At 39.3% G+C, this 24,382-nt stretch overlaps 1 protein-coding gene across 11 annotated transcripts in view; it reads left to right on the plus strand.

The window, feature by feature from the left end:
• The window catches only part of LOC146315126 (neurexin-1a), a 376,350-nt gene that overhangs the window by 30,110 nt on the left and 321,858 nt on the right, over positions 1-24,382 (plus strand). For 7 of the 11 annotated variants that reach the window (XM_084736025.1, XM_084736027.1, XM_084736036.1 and 4 more), the window contains 2 exons: positions 6,282-6,311; positions 7,521-7,568. In XM_084736025.1, the coding sequence (XP_084592151.1) occupies positions 6,282-6,311; positions 7,521-7,568 (78 nt within the window). The remainder of the gene's footprint in view (positions 1-6,281; positions 6,312-7,520; positions 7,569-24,382) is intronic. The other 4 variants (XM_084736031.1, XM_084736032.1, XM_084736034.1 and 1 more) reach the window with 1 other exon arrangement.

Genomic DNA, 24,382 nt, shown 5'->3' on the forward strand with positions numbered 1-24,382 from the left:
TGCGCCGCCTAGCGCAAGATTGCAACTATGGAAATACGCTGCAACAAAGGCTGAGAGACAGAATTGTCTGTGGAATTAATGATGACAGGATTCAGAGGCGTCTACTGTCAGAATCAGACCTCACTTTTGAAAAGGCCCTGTCGATTGCTGTCTCACAGGAAACTGCAAATAAAAATGTTCAGGACCTGCAGACGGGAGCATCAGCAAAATGTTTCAACCTGAACAATGGCCAGCGGGAGGCTCGCGCCTTGAGAGGAGACAACAGAGAGTGCTACAGGTGCAAAGGGACACGGCATACAGCAGCAGACTGTAAGTACAAACAAGAAAAATGTCATGCTTGTGGAAAAGTGGGACATCTCGCAAGAGCGTGTAGGAGCAAAGCTAAACTGAACCAGAAAAAACATGGAAATGCCAATGAAAAGAGAGAAAAAAAACGCTACCATTCTCACAAAGTAGTGGAGACAGAGGATGAAAGTAAAAGTGATAGTTCTGAACAGGACTCTTTCACTCTGAACTGCATCAAAGGTAAACAAGAGCATCAAGGAAAAGTGTACAAATTAGGGCGTTGGAGTGCGGTGCACCTGAGAAAAGTAGACCCTTACACTGTGGATATGAAGCTTGATGAGAATGAGGCAACCTTTGAAATCGACACGGGATGTTGCCTAACCGTCATGAATGAAAAGACATTTCAAAAGACTTGGGGACACACCAAACTCCCTAAACTGAGGCCCATCAAAATCAAGCTGCAAACTTATACAGGGGATCCTGTTAAGGTGATTGGTGCCACATTTGTCACAGTCCGATATCAGCAGCAAAGAAAGAAACTGCCCCTCATCCTGGTCAAAGGGGACGGCCCCAGCTTGCTAGGACGAGGCTGGCTGGAGGAGATAAATCTGGACTGGAAAGAAATTAAAAACAGACGCAAAGCTGAAAAAGTAAATCAAGTCAAGTCCGTCGAAAACACACTACAGCACGTGTTAAACAAGTACATGGATGTGTTCAAAGAGGAGTTGGGCACACTAAAAGGCACCAAAGCTACCATTCATGTTAAACAGGATGCCACCCCACGCTTCTTTCGCCCCCGCTCTGTTCCTTTTGCGATGCGAGCAAAAGTGGATGAAGAAATAGACCGCCTGCTAAAAGAAAATATCATCTCGCCAGTGAAGTACGCAGAATGGGCAGCTCCTGTTGTTCCACTCCTTAAGCCTGTAGGAACTGTTAGACTGTGCGGAGACTACAAGCTTACGGTAAATACAGTGGCTTCCCTGGAACAGTACCCAATACCAAGAGTGGAGGATCTGTTCACAGCGCTGTCCGGTGGAAAGCAATTCTCCAAACTAGACATGAGCCATGCTTACCAACAAATACTCCTTGACGAGGGATCTAAGAAGTATGTGACAGTAAACACGCACCGAGGTCTATTCACATACAATAGACTGCCATTTGGAGTGGCGTCTGCACCAGCCATATTCCAGAGGACGATGGAAGGCCTCTTAAAAGGGATACCTCTGGTGGCAGTGTACTTGGATGACATTTTGGTGAGCGGAAAGGATGAGGCAGATCATCTACAAAACTTAAGCGAGGTGTTGCGCCGGTTGGAAGAGGCGGGTCTGCGACTCAAGAGGAGCAAGTGCGCCTTCATGGAAAATGAAGTGGAATACTTGGGGCACCGAGTGGATGCACAGGGGCTCCACCCTGTGGAGAAGAAAGTTAAAGCTGTTCTGGATGCCCCTACTCCCACCAATGTCACAGAACTCAAAGCGTATTTGGGGTTATTAAATTACTACAACAAATTCCTCCCAAGCCTGGCAACCCTATTGGCTCCCTTGCATGCACTTTTGAGACAGGATGTGAAATGGAAATGGGGACAGAAACAAGAGGATGCGTTTCAGAAATCAAAGATGCTCCTAAACTCAGCTGATGTGTTAATTCACTACTCTGCCGACCGTGAGTTACTCCTCTCCTGTGATGCATCACCATATGGTGTAGGAGCTGTACTGTCGCACAGGATGGAGGATGGCAGTGAAAGACCCCTGGGATTCATGTCACGCACCCTCGCACCTGCTGAAAAGAGATACTCTCAGCTTGACAAAGAAGGTTTAGCGGTAATGTTTGGTATCAAGAAATTTCACAAATACTTGTATGGTCGAGTTTTCACCATTTACACAGACCATAAGCCGCTGATCTCCCTTTTCAACATGAAGAAGCCGATACCGCAGATGGGTTCACCAAGAGTGCAAAGGTGGGCTGTGACATTGAGTGCTTATGAGTACAACATTGTGTACAAGCCAGGCAAACACCATGCAAATGCGGACGCGCTCAGCAGATTGCCTGTGCCAGAAACAGCGCCTGAAAAGGAAATGACTGAACAAGTCTTAATGATGGATGTACTGGATGACACACTAGTTGACACCACACAAATCAAACGATGGACAGCTAAGGATGTCATCTTATCCCAAGTACATGAGTACACCTTAAAGGGTTGGCCTGCACAAACAGAGGATTGCTTAAAACCTTACCGACAGAGAAAAATAGAACTGAGTGTGAGGGATGGATGTGTGCTCTGGGGAGCCAGAGTAGTCATTCCCACAAAAGGCAGAGACCACATACTGAAGCTGCTGCATCAGACTCATACAGGCATGTCAAAAATGAAAGGTCTGGCAAGGTCATATGTATGGTGGCCAGGTATGGATGAAAACATTGAAAGAGAAGTACAGGCATGTGAAGAATGTCAGGAACACCACAAGTCACCACCCACTGCACCATTACACCCCTGGGAATGGCCAGAGTCACCATGGTCCAGGATCCATGTGGACTATGCAGGGCCTTTCCTTGGTGAGATGTTTCTGATCATTGTAGATGCTCATTCGAAGTGGATGGACATTTACCCTGTGAAATCAGCTACATCAGGAACCACCATTGAGAAACTACGCCAGAGTTTCAGTGTGTTTGGTCTGCCGAAGATGTTGGTGTCAGATAATGGAACATGTTTCACAAGTGCTGAATTTGAGACATTCATGAAGCAAAATGGCATTAAGCAGGTCAGGTCTGCACCTTTTCACCCTTCCTCCAACGGTCTGGCCGAGAGAGCGGTGCAAACTTTCAAGGAGGGAATGAAGAAGTTGAAAGGTGACACACTACTAACCAGACTGTCCAGGTTTCTGTTCAGTTATCGCATCACACCGCATGCAACCACAGGCTTGTCACCTGCAGAACTCATGATGTCACGGAGACTCAGATCTACTTTGGATCTGCTCATACCGGATGTGAAAACAAAAGTGCAACAAAAACAACTGAAACAGAAAGAGAATCATGACACAAAGAAAAGACTGAGGACATTCCTGTCAGGAGACTCTGTGTTCATCAAAAACTATTCCTATGGACCAAAATGGATTCCCGCTGTCATCGCCAGCTCATCCGGTCCTGTGTCGTACACCGTCACCATCGGAAGTGGTCAAACCATGAAGCGGCACGTGGATCAGATTAGAGCCAGGTTGACAGACACTGTAACTAGCCAAGCTGACACCAAGCCGGAGCTACTTTCGGACACCGGAGGGGGCGCCGAGAGTTGCTTGACTCCAGTGCTGGACACAACATTGCAACCCCCTCAGCCTCCATCAAGTGAACAACCAGTGCTGCAGTCTGCTCCGGGCCATCCCACTCAACCAGACTCACAAGTTGCACCGGAAGTGCGCCGTTCACAGCGAGAGAGACGTTCTCCTGTGCGTCTCAAGGACTTTGTTAGATAAGAGTGAGATCTATCCAGGAATAGAGCAACAATGCGCTCTGGATCTCACTGGAAGGATGTCCCTTCCAAGACAGGTCACAAAGTTAAAAAAAAAAAAAAAAAAAAAAAAAAAATTCAATGTTCAAACCCCGTGTGTATTGTTTGGCATACATGTATTTGTATTTTTGTTTATAACGTGTTATAACCTTAAGGGGGAGGAGATGTGGTATAGTGGATCATAATTTGTTAATTATATATTTACTGTTATTTTGAAGAGTTATTAGTCCTGCTGTTTTTATGTGCAGTACCTTAGAGGCCAGTAGAGGGCGAACTGCAGTTGTAAGAGTTAGATGTTCAATATAAAGCATGTAGAAGAAGAGTTGAAAGCGACGGCGCGGAAGCAGAGTGCAATATGTAAAAGTTACATGCTGTGTTCAGTAAAAAGACCGGAGTCACCCACTACATGTGTGTGGACCTTGGATTTCTTTCAAAGATGCTACAGATATGCTACATGCTAAGCTCATATATGTCGAAAAGAAAAACATTTTGAGCATGGTTAAAAGGTGTTGCTAGCGAACCTGCAAAAGCGACACTAGCTAACTAGCTAGCTAATCTAGATCAACCGTTAGCTACCTACCCACTGAGCAAAGATACATCTAAAAGATGTTTTCTGAACATGCTGTCATATGTTGAAAAGACCTCAATTGAGGAGCCAGAATTAAAGTTTTTTTTAATATCTTTTTATGACATCTTTAGCCCTAATTTAGATTTCTTTTATGCCCTCGCTACAATTAATATGTTGCTAATAAACTGGATATTTATTAATTTAATCACCAAAATATTTTATTAATCACATGCTGATTCCCTTTACTGTTCTTGCAAGTACACAGATGTCCAAAAATCTCTTAGCCAGATGTTCAGATATTGAACTGCGTGTTAACGTCAAAGAGGAGTCGTAGTCAGACGTCCAGATATTGACCCTGAATTGCATGTTGTGCAGAACTACAGATATGGTCCTGGACCGACCAATGCAACATTGAAATGATCTGCAAGTCTGACAGACATCTCGTTTTTGTTTTGTGTTTAGCTAACATCAGCTAGCTAATTAGTGACTTCATATCGCTTTTACCAGCAAAGTTGAGAGTTTACAGAGGTACCAAGTTTGCTGAACTGCTATTGGAGCCCAGAGCTAAAAGAGGCGGGAATTAGTTATGGTCAGTTAAGCTAATGAAAATCCACCTTCACTTTTTGTTAAAACTGACTGGTTAAGGTTCCCCTGGTGTTTGAAACAAGTGAAAATGGTGAAAAAGGTGATTTTATCATGTTTACATTTGATTCTGAAGTTACTGCATACTTAACTGTGATAATTCCTTGTCTATTCAACTAATTCTTGAATGATGTTTTTCATTAAGCTTCTCTAAATCTTACCTTCCCAGCAGTACTTTGAGTAGCCTTGAAGTTCTGCTTGTTGTCTGAGCTACCTATTGGATAAATATTAATAGTTTCATTCATCTTTTTATCTAAGGTGTGATTCAGCTCTGTTAGATCATTAAAGCTATATGGTCTCTCAATTAATGTAGAAAATAGGCAATTTCCTTTTTTTATTTGGTTGAATATGAGATGTCTGTGTATATTTTCATGAAAATGAGACCCTAACCACCTCTGCACAGGCTTTTCGCTCAATGCTATCTTCTTCTTTATTAGCAAGATCGCTCATTTCCCATGTATAAGGACTTCAAGGAGACAGAGTGAATTATTGACAATTTGAACATTTAGACTGAACAGCAGAAGGAAAAGCTTGCTAACGGAAAGCACTGGAATGTTGGTAGCTAACATAAGACCCCTTCCTATAGTTAGCTATAGGCAGCTAGTTAGCAGGTAATTCAATAATATAGAAAACAAATGTTTGTGCTTTTAGCTTTCAGATGTTGTTGAGTATTGGAGGTAAATTGCAACATTAAAAATATGTTACCTAAAAGCCAGAAGAGGAAATGGAGCCACCAGCCAAGCAAAGCAGTTAGCACCGGCTAACATTGGTTACCCATAGTACAATTTAACTGCTAATCTGAGAAAAATTATACTCCTTGCTACTCCAAATGGCACATTGACCATGTCCATCGTCTCCCTTCTTTCTGTGTGACACAAGTATGACACAATATTATGCGGAAGCTTGATGAAGATCAAGGTAAAACAGTCTCCGGCTGTGTTTGGGTCCAGGGATTGCTTTCTCATTGGTAGGTGGGATGAGGGTCTGTGAACGTCTCATCATAATGAGACCAAAATAAAAGGTCAAGCTGAATTTATTTTATCTGAATGATGAATAGTAAGTGGCTGATGACGCATTGCAACCTGCTCTGCTTCGGTTGACTAAATGCTCATCACGGTAACCCTGTCTGTGCACCCTCCTCTTTCTCTCCGTCCCACTCTTCCCTCTCCCAACACTCCTCGAGTAACACAGACATCTGCTCTGTAAGAGATGCCTGCGTGTCGGTGTCACACACAGCTTCCCATGATCCCTTGTTCTCTGCTGACTGTGCTCTTGTTTTCCTTTAAGGTCTGGCACACCTGATGATGGGCGACCAAGGTATGAGCTCTGTTCCTTCTTCCCGCCATTCCTCCATTGTCCCTCCTGCTCCCATTGTGCTCAGAAACGTGTGTGTGTGTGTGTGTGTGTGTATGTGCCTCTTGCTCAGGCTTGAAGCTGCTCAGATATGAGCTGTCATTTCACTTATTTTGAATGACCTAGTTGATTCTCATTCTCCCAGTGACTTTATTTTTTTTTTTTTTCCGTATGACCTCTTTTTCAAGCTCATTTAGCTTTCCACTCCCCACTCTGCTGGGTGCCATTTCTCTCCATCTTTTTCTTTCTCTTTAATTATTCACATCTACTGTACATTCTGATGTTTTATGATGATGCGGTTCAAGTAAAGGGACATTTGCATTAACATTATTAGGATGTAATGCATGGTGGTGGAAAATAGCTTACTGAATTTTTAAGCTAATCCTCATCTGTCCTTGCCTCTGTAATGCAAGTGTCTGCGCAGAAAGTCTGTCCAACCATCTTTCCATTTGTGTGGCTGCTGCATGTCCTCGTCATGCAGCAGAGCAGGGGTGTCAAGTATTCTTCTTCTCTTTCCACTTTCCTTTGTTAGTTGCCCATTTCCTCTCTTATATTTGTAGCCATCAAGCCTCTTTCTCCTGTCGCCTGTCCTTTTTCCAACTTGACCATGACACTTATCGGTGTCTCCTCTCCTTTTGTTCTCCCTTCTTTTTTCTTTTTTTTTTTTTTGTCTGGAATCTGCTTTCTTCATGGAACATTTCATCAAATCTCATAGGTAAAAGTAAAGGTACTACCCTTTTAATTCTCTGAATTAATTAAACAATGACAGCAGTGTTTTCTGGCGTTATATACTCATGCTAAATGAAGTATATAAAGTCATTAAAAAAATAAAAACGATTGCTTTCTCAACAATTAAATGAAAGCTTTTCAAGGTAGGTGCCGCTTCCGCTTTGCATTCACATGTTTAAGCTGTCACCTGTTTCTTTTCTGCCTGATGCATGGGAATCATAAATGAGACATGAACACAATAGTTGCTGTCCTAGTTCCAGTACACCACCACCACCACCACCCAGGGGTAACTACACTCTTTTTGTTCAAGTAATGGGTTTTTGGGGGTGTGGGTGAGGCTTGATCATAGTGTTGTGGGCCTCCCATCCTGGCTGTGATCCTCACCTCTTCTTCCCTGTGGGGTAAGTGGACTTCTGATCTTTGCCATTTGACTCTCCTCCTCAGGGCAGAGAGGGGAAGCTTGGCTTCTAAGGTCCCTACTGAGCATTCAAGGTAAAACTTTGATTCTTTCAAGTTGGTTACTGAAGTGAAGCCAAATTTAGCAAGTCATCATTAGCTTACTGAAGTGTGGGGAAACTTGAATGTCAATGTGTGCGCGGTTTACTAATTGGAGAATGGCATGTAATAATACTGTCTGACTTCAAAATTTGAAAAGTAGTGATTAACACCATGACATTCAAGTGTTCTGCTTGCATTCTGAAACAACATTTTCCTTGATTTTGCTTGCTCTTGTTGCTTTGACATTTAATGTGTTATTGGTTCTAGTTTTGCAAATTCTTTACAAGAGTTTTGTAATATTTTTATTGATTTACACCAAATATAAAATATTGTTTTATGTTAAATGCTATCTCTTATCATATACTTGTGAAGCGTCATCTGAACAGGTAAGTCTGTTGATGTGTGGGGTTCTTACATTATGCAGTGTGAACAGGCATCATGGCTGTTATTATACTATGTCTGATGTTCTGCTGCTAAAAGCTGCAGTGTTATAAACATGAATAATATTCACACACACACACACACACACACACACACACACACACACACACACACACACACACACACTCAGACTTGCACACACAAATTAAACCATTCCTCATTATTAAATGTAGAGATTGATTTTTCCATCTCCTAAGGTAAGTTTCATTTCCATAGTCCTGCTGGATGCTTATGTTTCTGCAAATGAATGCATACAAGTTGGCTTTTCATTATACACACAGCATACTTGACATAGAGTAGATGGAATAATGGACCTAATTATTTGGAAAAAGATCCTACATTTGGGATTATGTTAACACAAATGGCAATATTTTAATGTGGTGACATTTTTGAAACATACACGTCACGTGCACACATGAGCAAAACTACTGTGCATCTGTTGATACCCGGGCAGAAACGGCCATGGCCGCCTTGCCCTCTCAGTTTGGCCTTAAGCCCTTCAAAAAGGATATGTCCTGCAGCTGCAGTGGTCTTGATGCCCCAGCTGATTTTGCTCTTTTCTCTTCTGCCTCTTTCCTGTCAATTTTCTTGTCAAGCAACATCAAGTCTGCACAAATAACCAGCTGTGGGTTAGATTTTGGGTATGACCTGCTGGAAAACCTTCAGGCTGTTTCAGTGTGATGTAGGCTAGGATCAAGATGAGCTTGAGAAAAGGAGTATGTGAATATGGATAGAAGTGTTGACGATGTAAAGTTTCTTTGATTGTGAAGTCTGATGTTACTCTACAGTTGTGTGGTTTACACTGCAGACTGGAGTCTCTGTTAACAGCGACAAACAGCTAGAGCCACATTACATATCCTCATCTCCTCTATGAAATGTTGTTGTCTTTTCCTGTGGAAGCCCAGTTTTGACAATGTGATGAAGAAAAGATCCTGTAAGTCATTATAATGGCAAACTTTCTCAAAATAATGTTACCCTCTCAAAATAATGAGTTCGTAACTTAAAAAACTGAGTTAATATGTAAAAATAACAAGGTAGTGTCTCAAAATGAAGAGAAACTTTCTCAAAATGATGAGTGAGGATCTTAAAATAATGAGCTGGTATCTTAAAATAATAAGGTAATATTTAGAATAATGGGTTGCTATCTTAAAATAATGAGTAAATATCTTAGAAAATGAGTTAGTATCTTAACATAATGACTTAGCATCTCAAAATAATGATTTAGTGACTTAAAATAATTAGATAACATAAAATATAAATAATAAAAAAAGTAAATAAGTTAATATCTCTAAATAATGACAGGATCTTAAAATAATGAGCCAGTATCTAAACATAATGACTTAGAATAAAAAAATAATAATAATGACTTACTATATTTAAACAATAAGCTAGTATTTCAAAATAAAGAGAAACTTTCTCAGAATAATAACTTAAGATACTAGGCTCATAATTTGAGATACAAACTGTAATTGTAAAATGTTGTTAAGACCTATTAGAGATAAGTTGTCCTGGCTGTTCAAATTAACCATTTAGTGTCATTATTATTATTATTATTATTATTATTATTATTATTATTATTATTATTATTATATAAAATCATCCATAACCCTTTAGTTAAACCCATTATTTCTGTGGGCTTGAAAATAAACTAGTGCAACTAAAATTTGACTCGTCAGTTACCGCCCTCAATGACCATTAGTAGTTTTACACTTTTTAACTAGTCAGTTATTACTTGCCATTAAACCCTTTTCAGACTGGTTGTATGCACACTTGATGCTGACTTGTGTTTGTTACTGTACACTATATGGCCCTATGTGAAACCCACAGTTTTTTTTCACTACACTCCACCAAACAGCCAGCTTTGATGTGGCAGAAGGAAAGCCACGGGGAGAGATTGAGAGAACGCTGATGAGGCACAAATCTGAGCACACTGCTTCTAATTTGGGCCATTGTTAGTTGTCCCCTGTGTTACAGTGTGAAAGCTCGTCAGTCCGGTTATGTGCTGTGTGGTCACAAGCACGTATCCCTGCTTGAGCATTAGGAGTGAGGATGCTGCCTGTACTCATTGTCTGCTTTAAGCTTGTGAGAATATTGTGTATTATGTTGGCCTCCCCTGAGGTCCGCCTGTGTCACGTTAACCACTTGTTTCCTTCATGGCTGGGTCCCTTGAGGACAGGCTAGTTTCTATGCGCTGCTTTCAGTTGGTGTTCTGACACTGGAGTCCTAAAACCTCGTTTCCATCCAGCTCTAGAGAGCGGGGCATACTGTAGGATAAGTCATAATACCGCTGGCACACAAATCACGGGGTATTTAATTGCTGTCATCACAATAAACTGCCATGTGCAGCTTAAGAGGAACTGCAGGCTGTGCAGACAGGCTTACAGGTACAACTGGGCTATTTCTAAATTAGTATACTTTCTAATGTAATTGCTTTCACTTTCTAAAGATGGAAATTGTCCCTTTTCATTATACCTTTTCATTATCCCAGGGATTTCTGTGAGGTGGGCAAGCGGATCCCTGCGCTAGTTTGTTTGCACATGGTGTGCTTTATTGTACATGTCAAATTAAATGGATGTTCACAATGCTTCTTTTGGTTTTAGAGAATGCTGATACACCAGGGCCTTTTTAAGAAGGTGTCGTACACTTGTAAGGCTGATAGATGCCTTCAAGTGGTAGCTCAGGTCTCACACTCAGCAATCAGTTTCACATTGCAGAGGTGTCTGCTTCTGCTGTTTAAAGGATCACTGTGTTGGATTTAGTGGCATCTAGCAGTGAGCTTGCAGATAAGATCATTTGTTTCACCCTCCCCTTGAAAGTGAGAACCTATGGTGGACGTAAAACTCAGGAAAAAGGCAGTATCTGTGAGAATGAGGATCACTTTGTTTGCAAAATGCACAAGGTACACAGGAATTTGACTTTGCAGAACAGTCCAGTTGAGCTAGAAAGGATTAAGTTAAAAAGAAATTTGTAAAAAAAAAAAAAATGCAATGCTATTCAATAAAGTATAGAATAGGTTAAGAGTAATAAGTACTACTACTGTAGAAACATGGCTGTTTAGTGAGGATGGTTGTGGTGGACTAATGGATCAAACAGAGGACTGTCACCCTGGAGACTGAGCTTCATGTCCCGTGTGAAGCTAAATGTCAGTGTGAACTTGTTTTAGACGCAGCTGACTTACTATTTCCTGGGTTAGTTTAGGTGAGAAAACTACTTGGACAGGTTTAGGAAAAAAATCTTATCTTATAATCTTGCTTAGTCAAAAGTCAAAAGTATGCATTGTTGAGGCAACAATTACCAGCCAATCACAGCACAGTGGGGCGGGACTAGGCGAAACAGTCTTGGGAAAAATTATTACATGGATCTGTTCCCTCTGTAGATATAAACAGCTCATTCTAAAGCGATGAGAAAAACAACATCTCTTATTATCAGGTGATTACACAATGATTAACACATATTTAATATTATATCAAATCTCACACACTGCACCTTTAAGTTTGCTTGCATATTTTTGTACTTCAGAGTTCTTTTGCATTGGTGGATATTCGACGCCACAGTTGATGGGGACATGTCCCCATAAACATCTTAAAAGCTGTCAGTCTCCTGCCTGAGGTGCACCGTGTAAGAGGAGACAGACGGACGCTGTCCTGCTGCCAGAGGAGTGCTGAATGATTACAGCATGCATGGGAATAGATCACAAAATAATAGATTTGTGTATATTTCCCACTTTCCCCCTGGAGGTCTGAATAACTCACTAGATTTATCGCTAGCTGCTTAATTCATTCATTAAATATTTTGGCAGAAAAGGGACCCAATATGACCAAAGCAATCTGAGGCATAATGAGGGGGAGCGTGCAATCTTTCAAAACATAAAAATGCATTGTTTTGTATTTATAATTTGCACAGGTGCTTTGTTACAGTACTGAATCCCACCGACATTGACTAGACGGTGACATTTTTGAACAAATTTATTGCAAAGGGCAATTAAGTAATCCTTGGATATTGTTAGGGACATGTCCCTATTGTCCCTACCCAATTCTACACTCTTGTTTTTTTGCTAGATTTGCATGAACTGATGTGGAAAATGAACATCAGATTATCAAATGTGACAATTATACAGCAACTGTAGGAGTTAACAGGGTGCAGATATTAGTCATGTTCTCACACATACAAACCCACTATGGTTTGTGGGTTTTCACAGTAAAAAGTAATACAAAGACTTGTATGTGTGTGTGTGTGTGTAAGTGTGTGAGAGAGAGAGAGATAAATCTATGCCTTTTTTCTGTTTTATGTATAAAACTTAAGCCACATGAGAAAACATCATGACATCATCAGTGTTTTCTTCACACGTAACGGTATATTAACGTCAGTATAGTGCATAAATGAATAATTATCACATGCTTTAATCCATGCAAGATAGATAAAGATCCACATGCAGTTCTGATGATCAACATCATAAAGAGCCAAACAAGCGCAGTAGCTTTATTCTAATGTTAGTGCATCTAATCCAGGACATGTTGACTTAACACCAAAGAAAAACATCTTGTAAGGAGATGTGCATATGTTTGCATTCCTAATGACATGCTATAGTACTTAAGCTGGGATTCAGCACGGCTCAGTGAGTAGGAGTGTGTTTGGGTCAGTGAAAGACGTTGAAAAAGGCTCACTTGACATACAGTATGTGGGATTTTGAAGTACCACCCGTTTACTTCAACACGAGCTCGGTAAGATGCTTCAGTGTCCAATATTATGCAAAGTTTGACCATCTGCATAACTGCAAAGGTCATAATGAACCAGCGTTTCAAGAGCTCCATCACTAGATGCTTTAACTCGCACACTTGAAAAAAATAGGAACACTGACAGGCTGATACTTATGTATTTTGAATAGTTTGAGTTTTATAAAAAGTAATTTTCCTTTCTACCATTGCAGCTCCTTGCTGTGAAATTTGTTGCAGTGATACAACTGAGGTGTGAAGTCATGACCCACCCTACTCTGACTCTGATTGGTTAGTACTTATTGCCTTTATTGGTCTGGATCTTTTGGGTTGGGTACATTTAGGCATGAGAAGTGAGACTGGTTAGAGTTGGGGTAAGAATATCGTGGTAAACCAGCCAGAGGCAGAGCAGCTCGAAACATGCCTTCACCATCCTGAGAAAAAAAAGTTGCATATAGGTACATCTTAAGAAGCAGGGTAGGGAGAGTTACTTTAAAAATGTATTTTGATAGTTATTAATCATGTGTCAAAAATGTAGTCAAATCGAAGTATCACAAAATTAAAGTAATGTAACTTAATTTATTTCTGTTATTTTTGGATTATCTCTGTACCAAACATGGTAAAAATTGTTTTGCCTAATATAACGGTCTATGTTTGTTATAAGTTTATTAATTGTTTTCTCGGTGGTGCCTTCTCTTGTTGTGCACAAATGCATGCAGTGCATGTTAGCTGTTGGTCTGTGTAGCTACTGTTAGCAGTTGGTCTTACCCCTAAATATTTCTTTAAATTAGATGTCTAGTTCTTAGATGATGACAATATTTTCACAGCTGAAGGCAAAACTGTCACTTTGCAGTAATGATGATGATGTTATCTGATTTAAATACAAATACGGTGATGGTGAGGCATTTTTTCACAAGAGGCCAAGATAATGAACGGGTTGATGTAAGATTCGCTAAGGGTTCACTCATTATTTATTTTCAAATGTCTTCTAAATTTGTAATTATGCTAATAATTTTCCCTAAACATATTGGTAATCTGATTGCATATTTTTTTTCTGTAACTGTAATGGAATATATATCCTAATTGTGTAATCCTGTTACATGTAATCTGTTACTCTTCAAACATGTTAAGTAGCTAATGTTAGCAAAAATGCTAATTAACTAGCTAGCTAATGACAGACGTATATCAACTCACTAGTTATCAGATGTTTTTCTAGCATTAGCCAACTTAAGATTTGCTTTTCTTTTCAACATAGGCAAGTCTAGCACGTAGCATATCTTAGTACAGGAGACAGGAAAGGAGAAAGTCAACTGAGGTTCCAAAAGTTGCAGAACGTTAGGACCACTGAGTTCTTCCTTAGCTTCATTCAGACCTGACAGCACAGCACGTTGGTTCTACATGGGCTCATGCAGGAGTTGGGTTGGGTTTCCCATGTGCACCACATTTCCCTCTTTGCTTTATAGTCGGGTTGGCAGGTTTGTAAGATGACAGCTAAATATTTACCGGTTGTCAGGATGCGGCACCGTACTTTGTATACATGTGACTGTACAGGTACATGTCAGTTAGAAATAACAACTATTATGACAAGCAATGGAAAGATGTGTCACAGTCTTCTTACAACAGACATTCACAGTGTCATATTTAGCTTAAAGGGATGCTTGTGTGTGTCATCATTCGTGTATGATACTGGTGATGGTGGTTCTGGGGTAAAAAAAATGCCTTAAGTATGCATTAAAATCCCTCTTCCTTTCTTTGTTCTGTCTTCTGCTCTGAGAAATCTTGAAGCGTTATGTATTTGTCACAGTTTTCCAGGAGAGCGATCGGGTTTGAGCGTGTAACAGAGACCTTACGCAGAGGTGCTCCATATTTTAGGGTGACAGCTGTAACCAAAGAGTAGCCCATCTGAAGCACGTCTTGGCACCTTTGCAATGAAAACGCAACAAGTTCTTTTAGATAATGTGGAACGGCATGTCAGAGTGCAACTTGTCAAGACTTGTCTGCCTTCTTTATCTGACAGGTAACAAGATACCATGCGGTGTGCATTGAATCAACAACAGATGTTGCCTTTGTAGCTTCACATGAAGCTTGGAAGACTGTCAGTGAAATCCTTTCAGCTCCATTGACTCGCCCAGGATTACAATTTCTCAGCTTGAACCTGAGATATTAAGCATATCTGTGGTTGCACTCATTCCTCTATAAATGACTGCTAACCTGTGAGGTAAATGTGTGGTCAGATTTTTATAAAAATACAAGACGTCTTGTAGTGAGAGTGGCTCATTCTGACGGTCTTGATTCATACTTCTCCTGGAGGGCACACTCAGAGATAATAACACCTTACACTGAGTGGTCATCTGGACACTCATTATGTAAAATGTCAGTGGTTTGAGAAGCTGACTCAGAATTTTTAACAAAAACTCAATTGGGTTTATCTCTAGGCCTTGGCATATGGGTTACATCATCACCATCTGGTCTGAAAACCCCCAAACTTAGGAGCTTTACTGAATCTCATGATGCCTACAAATCAGTAGCTCTTTGTTTTTCCTGATCAGAAAACAATGCAAATACCCTCAACAAAGATGTAAACGCAACACTTTTGCTGCCTTTTTTCACAAGTTGAAGTCAAAGATTTAAGTAGGGCTGCAACTGAGGGTGGCACGGCGGTGCAGTGGTTAGCACTGTCGCCTCACAGCAAGAAGGTTCTGAGTTTGAATCCTCCAGCCGGCTGGGGAATTGGCAACTTGGCCAGCTGTGGCAGAGGCAGGACCTTTCTGTGTGGAGTTTGCGTATTCTCCTTGTGTTTGCGTGGGTTCTCTCTGAGGGCTTCCTCCCACAGCCCAAAGACATGCAGCATAATAGGTTAATTGATAACTCTAAATTGTCTGTAGGTATGAATGAGTTGTTATTTGTCTCTGTGTCAGCCCTGAAATGAATCGGTGACTTGGCCAGCTGGTATAAGCACCAGCCCCCCCGCAACCCACCAGGATAAGCTGTTACAGCCAGTGAATGGATGCAACTAATGATTATTTTCATTCTCGATTAATCTGCCAGTTATTTTCTCAATTAATCAGTTTGCTGTTTGGTCCGTAAAATGTAGAAAATGGTAAACATTTTTAAACACACTGTTTCCTAAAATTTTGTTTCGTCCACAACACAAAGATATTCAGTTTGCTGTTACAGAGGAACAAATAAACTAGAAAATAACATTTGAGAGGCTGAAATCAGTGAATCTCAACATTTTTTATGAATATTTTTCTGGCCTTTATGCCGTTATTAAGACAGCACATAACAGGCAGGCTGGATTTGAACTGCCTCATGCCCCACCCAGAATAAAAAGATTTAATTGATTACCAAAATAGTAAGCAATTAGATAGTCAATTAACAATTGATTAATAAGTAATTGTTGTACATCTAAGATTTTTTCTGTGCACACAAAAGATTTATCTCTCTCAGATTTTGTTCATGATTTAGATAAGGGACGGTTCACCCCAAAAATCAAATATACATATTTTTCCTCTGGCCTGTAGTGCTGTTTATCCGTAGATCTTTAGAGTTTTGGAGATATCAGAGAGAGAGATGTCTGCCTTGTCTCCAATACAGTGGAACTGAATGCCACTCGACTTGTGGTGCTCAAAGCACCAAAAAAACTACATTTGAAAAATTCAAAAGCAGTATCTCTTTCCATAAGTCATGACCCGGCTACTCAAGATAATCCACAGTCCTTGTTGTGAGCAGTTTCATGTAGGAACTATTTTCTGTCAAGGTCTGTGGATTATCTTGAGTAACAATTGTGTTTGAGCACCGCAAGTCAAGTGCCATCTAGTCTCATTATGCTGAAAAGAAGGCAGAAATCTTTACAGCTGATATCCTCAAAACTCTGTAAATCACACCAAAAAGATCTTCGAGGATTGAAGCGTGAGGTGGAATTGTTTTTTTCTCCCAGTGTTTGTTTTTCTGTCCACCCCCATCTACTCGTGGCATCTGCATGCGTTTGAGCGTTGCTTCCTGCCCGTTATATCACACATTTAGATTATCGCTTTAAAGAAGAATCTGAAAATGTAAATGACAGTTGTCAGGGCATAAAGCCAATGATCTGTTGATCTTTACAAATCAAGACTTGATTGGATTATTTTAAAAAATGAGAAGTGCTCACTTTAACAAATTTGAGATGACGAAACCTTTTGCGAGCGCAGAAAAAGTCTTAGATCTTTTGCTTCAACTCTTTTGCTTTTGCTTCATTTCATGGAAGCAAAAACAGAACTGTTGTGTTTGTATGTTTGTTCAGAATATCATATGAAAAAATGGTCAGAAATTTGTTTAATATTACATTTGATGGCCTATAAGCTGCTAAAGACATCATGCTGTAGACACAGGCTGTCTCTTCAACACGCAGAGCTTTTAAAATATGAGTGAAGTGCTTACAGAAAGACGTGGACCTGCCTTTATATTTATGTGTTTACTTTCTGTCATATTCAAACAGCCCTTTAAGAGAAAGTCACTTAGAAGAAATTATAAACATGGAGGTGAGGGAAAATGTTTACTGTGGCATTATCTCTCAAGTGTCACGGCTCTGCTCAGTTCCAGGATTTAAGTCTCAGCAACTATTTATTTTTTTCACATCTTCACTAAGATTTTTTGCTGAGAAGTCCTCAGGAAGTGTTTTAGCATACCTGTATTTTTGCAAGCTTAGGCAGACATTCCTGTTGACCGACCCAGATTTCAAAGCTCCTCCCTTTGCACGACAGTCATTGAACTCCTCCTTGAGATATCTTTAAATCCCTTTGCTGAAATTTTCAAGAAAAGCATATTTAACAAACCGATTTACACTTTTATCTGCACTAACACCATCATTAGCTGCAGGCAACAGACCCCCCAGGGCTGCTACTATCATTTGAAATTGTTGCTGCGTCTAAAATGAATTGGTAGACTACAACAGAACAATAAAATAGCTGCATGTGTGAGCTTTGATTCAAGAGCATGGCACCAAAAGTATGTCAAAACTAATTTCACACGTATAATTATTTGTGTTTCCAAAAAACAATAGTGAGAAAAACACGATTAGTGCTGGAGTGAGGGTAGAAAGTGCGATGAATAACTGTTATAATGATTATTTTAGCAAGATATGAAATGCTATGATCAAATATTATTATTGATGCACAGATCCATTGGTGCTGTTCGTAATAATAATTGAATCAGACACTTTTAGAACAATTTTCACAAGCTTAAGAGAGTTTTGGTGTATATGAAGATTTCCACCGCCAGTTTATGTTTATTTAAAGGACAAAGAAATTAAGTTACATTACTTTAAACTCCCACACATTCAAAAGTACTGCAGTCCAACAGTGAAATGAAGCCATAGGTAGTTCATTGAATAGGTTGTAAGTTGGATTTTGGCTTGCATCCTCCCATATAATGTGGATTGCATCATATTTGATATATGAGTTTCTGACACCTCTACAACATCAGTATTATCAATATTTTCTTGAAAAACCTGATGTATGCATGTCTGTATGTAAGAACAACAGTCATATCATTATTAATATTTCAATATGTATGTTTACTTAGTAAAACAACGACTCATTACTGAATATTTATCTTATTTTATATTATAATTAAAAATTTTCTGGCAAAGTAAAGTCCTTGTGTGACACTTAAATATGCCTATGAGTAATAAACTGATTAACTGTTCAGATTCTTTCATTTAAATAATCTTTATTTCTCAGTAAGAGAAGTGAAACTTTCTGTGTTAGAATTTTTGCTTTTGTTTCAGTCCTACCTTGTTAGTCATCTTGTGACTGCTCAGATTTATCATGGGATCTCTTTAGAGGGTCCCGACTGCCAGGTGCGAAACCAACAAACCCTCAGTAGACTGCCATTGTCTGACTAGCAGCTTATTTTGGAGTGTCAGCGCTGTAATACTTAGGTTTTGGTGTAGAGAGCTGAAAATATCAGCCAGGAGAGTGGAAACTGGCTAAGTTTCAGCTCACCACCTGCGTTGTGAAGCTGACTCATATATCAGCTTAAAAAAAATCATAACAGAGCACAAAAATTGCCCAATTAATCCCAAATTGAAGCTAAACTAATGGGAGCACCACATTATCATCAATGCTGTCAATACAAGCCAGGTATCCAAAGCCACCTGGCCTCTCTACAAAGAGTGAAGTGATTGGCTGTTGAAACATGACTCTGTAAACATGGCAGAATAACTGATTATTACAAAAACAGACTTGTTAAGATTACAAAGTTGAAAAGTGTGCTTTGGTTTGTGTTTGAGATATCCATAAGTTAACACAGGAACATTTTTAGAGTTTTTGGAAACTTTTCTACTATTGCTATAATTTCTCAAATCTGATTTCCCACTATATTTATGTTAACTTTGCATGGAGCCAGTTTAGAAGGAATAGTTTGGATTAGCTGAAGTGTGGTTATCCATAGTCCACCCTAAAAATCAATACCAGTTTAGGTGTATGGTATATTTAGACTATTTTTATCACTTTACCCTTCTATCAGAAAGCTTTTTTTAGTCAGGAAACTGACAGTATATAAGCCAAATTTCACTCTCTCCAAACAAACCAAACTCCATAGGAAAAATCAATAATTTTACATCACAGAACAGAGGAGGTGCTGGTCAACCACTGCCTCGATCTGTTAGTTTGTTTGTGTTACTGAGTGACTATGGTGTTTTAAAAACAGTTCAGAGTCACCAAAGTCACTCAATAACACAAACAAATCAACAGATTGAGGCCAGCAAGTCTTGTTCTGTCAGGTAAAGTTACTGATTTCACCTATGGAGTTTGGTTAGCTTATACATTGGCAGTTTCTTGTCAGTAAAGGCTGTCTGACGACAAAGTAAAGCAGTGAAAATCCATGCTGATGCCTCTCTATGCTTCTCCTAAATGGTGGCGTGCAGGCATTTACTGTAGGTAACCCCACATCAAATAATCCAAACAAGGGGCTTGTTTTCTTGGTGGATTCAGCTGCACAGGTTGTCCAAACAAACAATATTACTTATTACATACTAATTTACCTTCTCCATGCCTGCTATGTCTACTTCTTCCATATACCACCCCAGGGCCATCAGTGTTTCTTACAAAAACAGGTAATTGTTCTTGATGGGTCACAGAGGCAGTTTTCCCTGCAACAGAGATGGGGAACAGGCTCCTTTGCAGTGCAGAGAAAAAAGGCCTGTAATTGCCTGGAGTTAGATTTGTGTATCTTGACATGGCAGATTGGCAAGACTGCATTAAAGCTCCACAGATTAGTACATTACCACAGATTCTGTTCCTGAGGGGGAGGCAGGAAGACACACAGAGAGAGAGAGGAGGACTTAAAGCAGACACAGAGAGGCATTTAGAGAATGAGCACAAGGCAATGGGCAGAGAAAAGAAAAGGGTTACTACGTGGAAAGAAGAAGTGTGATAAAAAAAAAAAGTGGGATTATAAAACGGAAGTATGTGATTATAATAGACAGTAAAAAAAATATAGTATTGAAGGAAGAAAAGAAACACTGACTGTTGCCTGGAGTTAAAGGAGAAATCTGTAATATATGTACTGTAATAAACATCAGAGATTAAGGAAAGATGTTGAGTTTAAATACTAATTTCTCTGACAAAAGACAGTGCTACAACTTTAACTACATATCCACAAAAGTGGAATCTTGTCCGCTTAAAAAGTTTCAATTCTGGCCCTTAACTTGTGTTACTGTTTGGTCCTTTAATGTTAATTTCAAAGTTAAAATTAAAACCGAATGTTCACTGAAAGAGTAAGGGTCTGTTTATAAGTCTTTATTAATCTTGTAGATGAAGTAGATGTTTATAACGGTTAAATTGAGTAAAATGTTAATGGAGTCTGGCAGGCAGTGAGACAGTGTGTATTTTCAAAGCAGTGGGCTTTTTTTTTGAGATAACGGGCTTTCTTTACATTGACAGACAACGGACAGTTATAATCAGCTGATCATCGTACACTGAAGGACGTGTAATCGCTTATTATTCTCAAATTTCAGTGTTGCTCTCGTCTTGCACTCCTGTGTTCCTGCAGCCAATTCTATACTGTAATGATGGTCGGGTGCCATTTCAATACATATTGTGATTCAATATTACTGTTAATTGCATTTTTTTTGCTACATTTAGCTGTTCCTGCTCAGTAAATTAGTGCTTTAAAATAATTTATAAAACAATAGATATGATTTGTAGCCAGATTAATAGAGCCCCTGAAAACTGCACACAGAGTTTTGACCCTTTCAGGCTGCTGTAGCTGCTCAGTGTGGAGTCAAAGTAATAGTTAGATGTGAAGTCAGCAGCTGTTAGTTTGTTTCCAGAGATCAGAGAAAATTCAAGATTCATGAATAATAAGGAAAAAATTACAATACTTAAAAGAACTGATTTTTTTCTTCCAACCTATGGACAACTTGTTTCAGCCATAGACTGTATACTAAATAGGATTTCCGTTGATTTAATATAACTTATGCAGGTCACATAGAGGCATCGGTATTAAACTTTTATAACCAGTCAAAAACTCTTTGTAACAACTTTAAATAAGAGTGTTTTCTTTTTGAAGAAAATTAGGTTTATTGGTTTCGAGCAAACTTTTATTTTCGTACATCAGACCTGCTTGTCTGGCTTCCTGATAGACATGTTTTGCTTCTTTGTGCCAGTCTCAGCTTCATCGGCAGCATCCTCAATCATCCTTCACATCTCCGAACTGTCATAACAGATGGTTTTTCTGAGGTTGGAGGCAGGTTTCAACAGCCTCGCCGTCCTCTCGTGTAGATCATCAATGATAACAAAATCCAACAGCAGACTTTGGATTAACACTTATCAATGCCTTTCCCAAAGAATATTTATTATAAAAGATGACAAGCACATATTTTTTTTCCCAAACTAAAGAAAGGGCGAAGGAGAATGTAGAATAAAAAGGTTGGATCAATATGAACAAGGCTCATCTGGCTCCCCAGGTAGAGTGGAAGGAGATCTGCTCCAGATCAATATTGCTGGTCGATGCCAGTGAGAGACTGCAGTGATGAAAAACTCTATTTCTTGGCCCGCAGTAGGGAGTGGATGAATCTTAGCAGAAAATAGATAAAAGGGAGATACCTATACTTCAGCTGTAGACTTTGAAATGCATCCTTTGCATGCCAGTTTGTTTAGTTATAGTTCAGCCTTTAGATCATGGATTATGGCCATTTTACTGTCCTCCGCTGATGGAATGCTGGCAGCCAGGTGTTGTTTTGATGTACTGTATATAAAATTCTGTTTATCCCTTCAGTTTGTATTATGAAATGAGATAAAAATGTGCACAATACGTGTTTACAGAGCAATACATGGTACTGTGGTGCTGCTTTGTGTAGGTGATTTATGAGAGCAAGCCAGTGGCTTAGCTATAGCTTCAAAAGAGATTGTTATTTCCTCCATCTTTAATGGTTCATTCATCTTCTCCCATTACACTGTGAGGCTGCAGCGCGTTACTCTCTAGACATGATGGAGAAAAGGGATACAGGGTGACTAATTTATATGGAACCACTCGCACTCCAATGCATATTCCTCTGTCCTTCCCCATGACTGTTGCCTCGTCTTTTCATTCTGGCATTATAGCGATGTTACTGTTAAATATGGAGGGAAATAGGTGGCAAACTGTTTTTTTCACGATACACAAATAAAACAAATTGCAGATGATGATTTAAATGAATTTGACTTGAACAAATGTTAAAGAATTTCAGAAATAATTGCAACCCTGAAAACCCCTGCATCATGTATGTACAATTTAATGGCTAAATGTTTTCTTTTTTTCATGATGTTATTTCTAAGTGTATCTCATTCAGCAAAAAATCATTATGTTTTCACAGACTTAAGAAAATAAGAGCTTGAGTTCACACAAAATAAGCAATTTTATCATTGATTTCACATCAGTAATATCACAGCAGGAACATCAAATAGGTCAGAAAACTGTGTTTAACTAAATCTTCAAAGAATACAGTTACAGCTGAGAATATCAGTGGAAATAAACTAATTTGCAGATGTTACACCTCCACAAATAAACTGATTGAAATTGAAATACCAGCTGTGCGTACATCGTCTAAAACATTTTCAAAAACTGCACTTATTTCAGACGCAGGAGTACTCACGTACATCCAAACCAAACCAAGGCAGGTGCTGAACAGAAGTTGAGCAAATAATGAAATAAGCAAAAAAAAAAAAAAAAAAGCTCCAATTTCCATGTATTTAATGCACCAAAGTTGTGAAGTTTTGAGCAACACTGCTCTTCATCAGGCTAGAGTGACACTGGACGACAACATGATGAATCACGTGAACAGAGCGAGCAAAAGTTCACACAGTATCTGATGTAACAATGTAGAGAAATACTCAATAAATTCCCCCAAAACACTGTTTGAAAAAGTGCAACAGAATAAACACACTAAGTGTATTTACATAAGAGAAATATCAAGAGGAAGACACTCAGTGTGGTGTCAGTAACCACATCAACTATGGAAATAAAGTAAAGAGGGGCCTCTATTAGTCCTATGCAAGATGCAATATAAAAGTGATTTATTTCAGATGGCACATAGATTTAACTAAACTACTTTGTGTTGAGTTTTGAGAGTCTTCCTGTGTGTCATGTTTATGTTCTTGCTGAACACAGAATGATAACTTTTTTGCTCATTCATGTGAGATTTCTAACTTGGAAAAGTGCACAGTTAAAACATGCATTTTTCCAAGCACAATGTAACCAAAATTACTCCTGTCAAGAAAAAAAGAACCATTAGTCATTAATATGCATGAGTTATTTAAATGTTATTAGATAAATGAACACCAAGTTGGAAATATATGGAATACTTGAGATTTGTTTTGGTTAGGTTGTTTTTATTTTCAAAATTTAATAGGATGCTGTATTAATAATCACCATATTTTATAATGTACCTGTCGCTCTTATTGACACTTTACCGCCATCAAATACGCAGGATTGTTTGTAAACGCAGCATTCAAAGTTGGCTCCTCCCTCTGGGCTTAACAAAAGAGAGGTTGTAGCGCTGCGTTAGTGAGAACAAAGCGGTGAATCACAGAAATAAAATGTTAGTTTTCTGTTTCACAGTGGTTATGTTCTAAAGTACATATAAAGACACCTACATCTCTGTTAAATGCTGGATTTCGTGTGAATACAGCCAAAACAATCCTCAGTCTGTGTGGCCTGTGTGTGTGTGTGTGTGTGTGTGTGTGTGTGTGTGTGTGTGTGTGTGTAGATCTCTCTGCAGCTCTCACAGACAGAGAGCAGAGGAGAAACAGTGATGGTTGCTACGTTTTTACACCTCAACAACCCACCTCACAGCATCCATGCTGTTATTTTCTGGGGGCTAAACACTGCTGTCAAACAAGCTGAAGCCCGGACACGTCCCAAACGAAAATAAGAAAATCCAGACAGAGGGTGGGGTCTCTGCAGATACAGACATCACCTCACGCTTTTAGTGGGTTATAAGCAGTGATTTAGAGAGTTTATTTTTGAGTCTATATGTTGTTTTTCAGGAAAATCCTGCATAGTATGTATTTAAATATGCAAAACTAACAAAAGAACATTCCTTTATTAATCTCAGTGGATGACTGAAGAGAATCTAATAAATTAAACTATAATTTGGACTGGAGAGTTCTTGCACTATTGACACAACATTCT

The sequence above is a fragment of the Lutjanus erythropterus genome, chromosome 14 (assembly GCF_056507025.1).
Source record: "Lutjanus erythropterus isolate fLutEry1 chromosome 14, fLutEry1.hap2, whole genome shotgun sequence".
NCBI classification, from domain to species: domain Eukaryota; kingdom Metazoa; phylum Chordata; class Actinopteri; order Lutjaniformes; family Lutjanidae; genus Lutjanus; species Lutjanus erythropterus.